At 40.0% G+C, this 6,452-nt stretch overlaps 1 protein-coding gene across 5 annotated transcripts; it reads right to left on the reverse strand.

Annotated features, from left to right (window-relative positions):
* Nucleotides 1-769: 769 nt before the first annotated feature.
* LOC110287847 (thymosin beta-15A-like) lies at nt 770-5,499 on the reverse strand. 5 transcript variants are annotated; one of them, XM_029473758.1, is made up of 4 exons: nt 5,407-5,462; nt 3,168-3,246; nt 2,419-2,523; nt 1,052-1,257 (listed from the first exon to the last, which is right to left on the reverse strand). In XM_029473758.1, exons 2-4 carry the CDS (start codon nt 3,205-3,207, stop codon nt 1,220-1,222), a joined length of 183 nt encoding a protein of 60 aa, XP_029329618.1. In that variant the 5' UTR covers nt 3,208-3,246; nt 5,407-5,462; the 3' UTR covers nt 1,052-1,219. The 5 variants fall into 5 exon arrangements, with proteins under 5 accessions (XP_021010019.1, XP_029329618.1, XP_029329616.1 ...); XM_029473756.1 differs by lacking the exon at nt 5,407-5,462 and adding an exon at nt 3,788-3,883; XM_021154360.1 differs by lacking the exons at nt 3,168-3,246; nt 5,407-5,462 and adding an exon at nt 3,788-3,896 and having other exon boundaries at nt 770-1,257.
* Between the last annotated feature and the right edge of the window lie 953 nt (nt 5,500-6,452).

The following is a 6,452-nucleotide window of genomic DNA, read 5'->3' on the forward strand; positions in this document are numbered from 1 at the left end:
AAAGAGAGGCCCATTGGACTTGCAAACTTTATATGCCCCAATATAGGGGAATGCCAGGGCCAAAAGAATGGGAATGGGTGGGTAGGGAAGTGGGGGGCGTTATGGGGGACTTTTGGGATAGCATTGGAAATGTAATTGAGGAAAATATGTAATAAAAAATATTAAAAATTTAAAAAAAAAAGATCCTAGTCTGGATGGTTATCCTGGGTGGTTGAAGCCCCTCCACCCCCACCTCTATCCTCCTTCTTCTCCCCAGTCCCTCTTTTTAGAAGGTTTCCCTTAGAACCTTATTTTACTTCTACTAACCTCATGAGAATGACTCACAAAGGAACTAAATTACCAAACATTAGGAGCTAAAAGGAAGCATATGAACGGGAGAGACACATTTAAATCAGCAGCTCTCATTTTCACTAGAAGAATCAAAATGCTTGGTTCTTAAGACAGTAAACTCTATTCAGTGCAAAGACCAGAACAGAGATGAAATAATTTGTCATCTGCAGAGGTTAAATTCTCAATGCACACTCAGTAGAAGACTCTGTTGTCTTTAAGTACAGGATCTCTTATCAAGTGTCTTCTGCTCCCTCCCCATCCAACTCCAGGTTTGGGTGTTTCCATTAAGTTGAGAAACACTTTTAAGAATGCATGGTAATCTTTTTCTATCCCATAGAGATCAATTTAGGCCCTATGTTGCCATTCTTTCATTGGAAAAGGAAGGCATCAGTCAGTATCACTGCCTCACACTTCACACATGTGTAATCTGCTCAAGAGGTTTTCTTCCAACCAAGCTAAATGGAAACAAGTACCCTTGTGTAATTTTATCACTTAGTCTACAGTGAGTGTACCATAGGAAGTTTGGGACTATGATTTAATGTCACAGTAGAAATGAAAATAGGCCCAAGGAGCTGTTAAAGTATGCAAAGAGGATAAAGCCACTGAGGCACCTCCTGTAGGTTAAAACTGTTTTGCTTGCAAAGCAAGTGAAAACCCTACATGCACCAAGGCCAGCAAAAGAGTGTGGACAAGGAAAGTTACACACCAGTGAGCCGTGGGAAACAAATTTATTGATTCATAGCATATGGTGATTTTTGCAGCCAGGGTAGTAAAAGGAACGACCAGGGGCTGCCTAAAATGTCTACCTATAGCAAAGGGTTACAGAAACAAGCCTAGAGCCATGACTGTCAGGCAATGTTGTTGTTGCTCTTGGAAGGAGAGTCTCATTTTATGATCTTTCATTATGTTCTTTCTCTTGCTGGATAGCTAGAGATAAAAGAAAAAGAAACATAAAAATATCAGTAGCGAACCGGGCATAGGTGGTGACACCTTTAATCTCAGCTTAGAGAAAGAGGCAGGTGGATTTCTGAGTTCGAGGCAAGCCTGGTCTACAGAGTGAGTTCCACAACAGCCAGGGCTACACAGAGAAAAACCCAGTCTCAAAAAACCAATATATATATAATGAGATATATATATATATATATATATATATATATATATATATATCATTAGCAGAGAATTTTTCTAATGTCTAGTGTCTTCCTAGAGATTGTACAAGACTTCGCTAGTGTGAACTAAGGCCTGGTGTTTGAAACCAGCACCATTAAAAAGAATTCTGTGCTAAATCTTCACATGGTTCTAATACATGCTTTAATTTCAAAATACTATGTAAGATAGCACCCACAAATCCTCACAAAGTGCTATGTGAGAGTNCATAGCAACCATTTTAATATCCATTAGAATCTGAATCAACTACAGGTTTTATATTCCACTTAATATAGGTATATGCTGCTGCCACAATTTGAAAATAAATGGTAAATTTAATACTTCATTCCAATGTATCTACAACATTCTAATAAGGAAACATATACTTTCAAACCATTTTGTCTGGTTTTTGGAACTGTCTGATAATTCTGGTGTACCAGAGGGCAACACATGGCACAGCATTTGAGAGTAAGATTTGATATTCTCTAGGAAGCTGAAAATCCGGGGAATAGAAGCCACCCTCTGTGTCTGGGGGCAGCAAACATATTCAAGATCTGAACTCACACCATTTACAAAAGGTCAGAAGCACTGGCACAGTTCACTAGGGGGACAAGATCACACTTGTCAAGGGAGAAAACACCACNATTACAAGTGTATATCAGTGGGATTTTGGTTGGTTTTTTTTTTTTTGGTTAATTATTTCAAGATTAATTTTAATGTGAGTTTCATAATTTTTTTCAACAGAAAATAGCTTTTGTTTCTTTATAATACTGATGTTTGTTATGCAGGAACCACTTATATATCTCCCGTAACACAATCAGCTACTGGATATTTTAAACTATTAAGTCTGGTAAGATGTTATTTACTTGTGAAAAACGTAAAAGAACATAGGTTTGTTAATTGACTGCACCAACTTTCCCTACTAGAAACCCCATGACTTACTTTCCTTCGACGGAAGAGTATTTTTTACTTCAGTATTAGTTTTCTTCAACTTTGATTTGTCAAATGTTTCAACTTCTGACAAGTCTGGTTTATCGCTCATATTGTCTAAAAGAAACACAAGAAAAGTTGCCCACTAGAACCATGATCAGATAAAGAGTCACAGTAAAAACATTCATTTACTATCAGTGAATGTTCTGGTTGCTGTTTTCCAAAACAACGGATCTTAGAAAGTCATGTTTTGCTTAGAGTCCTCTGACTGCAATGCATTAGCTCATTTCTGGTGGAAGTAAATGACAGCAGACAAAGATGCTCGAGAAAGCAAGATACTCTAGAAATCGGCAGTGGGGACGTAGGGGTGTGGCTCACTTTAAAACTCCCAGCAAAGGCAAAATAGAAGTGACAAAAATCACCAGATAAGAATAAAAGAGCAAATAAGGGCTAGATATGTCTAGGGAAGGCAGCAGGGACTATATGAGCATTTTCACCTTCTAGGCAGTTAATTTTAAGGTATTTGGGAATGGTGGTGAGCATCATACATAAAAAATGTCATACAACGCTGTGCTGACTTCAAAAGGATGATGAAAGCTGGTATATTAAGCTTTAGAGTATGAATGAAAGTCGATGATAAGTCTCACACAATATCTTCTTGGAGCCTTAGTAAACTTGTAAGGGGGGGGGGGACTAAATAGGTTGAGACTCATAATTTTAGCAGGGTGAAGTAAGCCAAAGAGAGTTAAGTTGTACTTCACCAGTTTCCACTGCTACTAGGTAGGAAACCAAGGTACACATGGAGACATCCCTGGTATCTTCTGAATTTCACAAGTGGATCTGGAAAGGGACAATAGGAAAACACCCCAATGGTCAGAAGGCAGAACTCTTTTGTATCACCCCAGTGGGGTAGGACACAATCTGTTGAACAAAGTATATTGGAGAATCATTATCTTCAAAGCTTCCACATGGCCCAAACACACTGTCATTCAATGAAGGATACCCTAAGGCCCTCTTTTACACAGTGAACAGCTCCACGTTGGAAGCCAGAAAAACTTGGATTCACACATTTGTAACCACAGGGGTGGGACAGAGGGACGAGAACCACAACCTGAAAACTCTTTCCCACCCGCCCAAACCCAACTTCCAGCCTTCACTAACTCCTCGGAGATGCTGGTCCCTTTGAACCTCCCAAGGTGGGGACACCACCACCACCACTGCCACCACCTCTACCAGGACCGCACTCTGCACTGGCTAGAAACAAAACGTCTGTGAACTCCCGTAAGCAGACAGCTTGGTCAGCCTGAAAACACAAAGATGATAGCACATGCTAGTAGTCGCCACTGTGCTTGGCCCAGCAAGCACCACAGGCGACTCTCACCTGCCAGTTCCAAGGCTCCTGTCAGGCCAGCAGTTAAGTCCTCAGCTACCTCTGGATCCGGACAGTGCTCAGGGGTGCAGCCTCCAACTGATAAACTCTGCCACAGTCCCGCCCCTACATCCCGCCCATCCCCTCTATGATTGAACAGAAGGTCTTAACATAATCCTTACACAGGCGACTCTGATTGGACAATTCCCGGCTTGGCACGCCCCCTCCTCAGGTCTAGTTTCCTGGGTGGTTGTCTCTGTTCTGTTTACCTGCAGCCCACCTATAGCATGGCTTGATGATGCCTAAGACATAATGATTGGCAAGGGTCAGTCCCTCCCTTCCACAGATTTAGCCCTGGGATCCACCAATTCCTTCTTTACAAATTCATTCATTCCTCTGCCAATTTAAAAGCCTCATATTAGACAGCTATACCATACCCAGTTAAATTTTAATATCCGGGGTTCGGGGGCCAAACTGAATGAATTGTACTCTACATTGTTTTTGTTGTTGTTGTTGTTGCTGTTGTTGCTGTGTTGAACAGATGCTCAGTAACCTCTGTTCTAATCTCTGGTCAGCTCATAATGCAGATGTGAGAGTCAGTGGTTCAGGGCCATCTACTCCTGAACATTGTCTATGTAATCCTGTGACATTAGACTGTTTGTGTCATTGACCAGGAGAAGAACTAGTTTAGAATAAGCACAAGACAATNTGCAGTCACTAATTTTCACTTAGAACTTTGATGCACAAGAAACAGAAGATGAAAACAGAAGTTACCTCCTCCCAAGGCTTAGGGGTTGTCCCAGAAGAGGGGCAGAATGATTTTTAAGAGCTAGAGGCACTGGACTACTNCAGTGGTTTTTGAACAGATGTGATTACAGGTACATAACCGGATCAAAATTAAGATAAGACAATATCCCAGCATGGGCAGGGGGTGTTAGGAGCACCAGAAGTCCTGCCCCTAGCTGAGAAGGACTGACAGTTGACGGTTGTTTTGAAAGGGAGAGGCAGTTTTCTTCAAAGGTGAGGTCCATGAGAGGTTACACATGTTCCAGCAGATGGCCCTACTCCCGGACATACACTGGCTCCATCTTTTACCCCTGCACATCTTGTAGGCAGGAAAAATTATAGGTATAAAATTTTGTGGCTGGGTTGGTGTCCCAGGCTCCACATTGGAAGTCTCACCTGGTTCCAGGAGACAGCCAGCTCAGGCTCTATATCCCCCACTGCAAGGAGTCTTACCTAGTGTCATCCTCATAAATTCCCAGGAGTTTCCATCGCCCTAGGTCTCTAGCTCATCCCAGAGAAGCCCCTCACCCGATCTCAGTACTCTCTCCCTCCATCCTTTCCCCACATGAGCCAAGAATTATTTTGAACATACAACATTATGCAATGGCACAATAACCCAGACATAGACATAGAGAACAGTGAGACAGTTGACTCCAGGATATACAAATGCTTCATATTTGATAGTATTTTGTTATAAATGAATATGGAGAAAAGGGCTTGTCAACAAATGATAGTAGGATACCTGAATATTTATCTAGAAAATTTGAAAGTGAACATCTAGCCTCATATCGTTTACATGCTAGGGTTGAACCTGGGGCCTTCACATGCTAGGAAAGCACTCTTACCTCCAGCCACCATCCTCACATTTTACGTGAGGTCAATTCCAAATATATTTGGAGAAATAAATGTGAAAGAAAAAACTAAGGCTATCTATTCAAAGAAGAATTGCTCCTCAGAAAACACACAGACACTGTAAAGAGAACAGACAAAGGATTGAAGTGAGAACAAATAACTGCCATAATAAATCTGAAAAACTGGCAAAACTCAACAAGAAAACTGAAAATGTCTTGAATAAATGATTAAGAAAAGAAGAGATCCTAATTTCCAATTGGTATATGGAAATATGCTAAGCATTATTATTAATCAGGAAAACCAAATGAGGAGACTTCATTTTACTGGCACTGGGTTGGAAAACTTATGTCAGGTAGTGCCTACTGCTGGCCTGCAGGTGGAGCAACAGGAACTGTTGAACAGGGATTGGCTGGGAAGAAATCTGTGTGTGCTGCATAAAATGTTAGGGAGCATTCAGTTACATTGAAAGTTTGCACATCCAACAAACCTGTAATTGCATTCTAAAAAAAAAAAATACCCTACAGAATCCTGTATGTAGACATGTAGTTCTTTATGGCTGAATCATATTGTGTATACTTGTACCTAATTTTATATGATGGTGTTAAACTCTAGATTTAATATGTCTTTAAACCAATATAGTTGTTCATTAGCTCTTTATTTCGTTGATCTCAAGTCCTGAAAGTAACATTTCAAATATCCTAAAAATGACTAATTATCACAAAATGAAATATTAATGACATTTAAATTAACAAACAATAATTGTAGTGTTAATTTTACTCAGAAGATTTAAGTGGAAAAAGATAGGTCTATGTAATTTTACAACATTCCTTAGGTTTTTATGTGAACTGATTTAAATTATGCCATTCTTTGGCTGTAAATCTTCATAATTCCACAACTTCAAATTTCTACACAAACATTTAAAACTTGTGTTAAAGCAATTAGCATAAATGTAAACAGCTACCAAATTAGACTTAAAACATATCATGGGAGTTTTCCTTTTATTTTTTTTACAGAAGTTTCCCCCAGGTGACTGCTCTGA

The sequence above is a fragment of the Mus caroli genome, unplaced genomic scaffold, assembly GCF_900094665.2.
Source record: "Mus caroli unplaced genomic scaffold, CAROLI_EIJ_v1.1 scaffold_24235_1, whole genome shotgun sequence".
In the NCBI taxonomy this organism is placed as follows: Eukaryota; Metazoa; Chordata; class Mammalia; order Rodentia; family Muridae; genus Mus; species Mus caroli.

Bases quoted from the DNA above. Each gene is read 5' to 3' on its own strand.
- LOC110287847 (XM_029473758.1), bottom strand. From the start codon at position 3,207: ATGTGTACCTTGGTTTCCTACCTAGTAGCAGTGGAAACTG. The intron at 2,524-3,167 runs GTGAAGTACAAC...TGTTTCTTTTAG, and splicing joins CCTAGTAGCAGTGGAAACTG to ACAATATGAGCGATAAACCA. The intron at 1,258-2,418 runs GTAAGTCATGGG...TTTTATCTCTAG, and splicing joins TACTCTTCCGTCGAAGGAAA to CTATCCAGCAAGAGAAAGAA.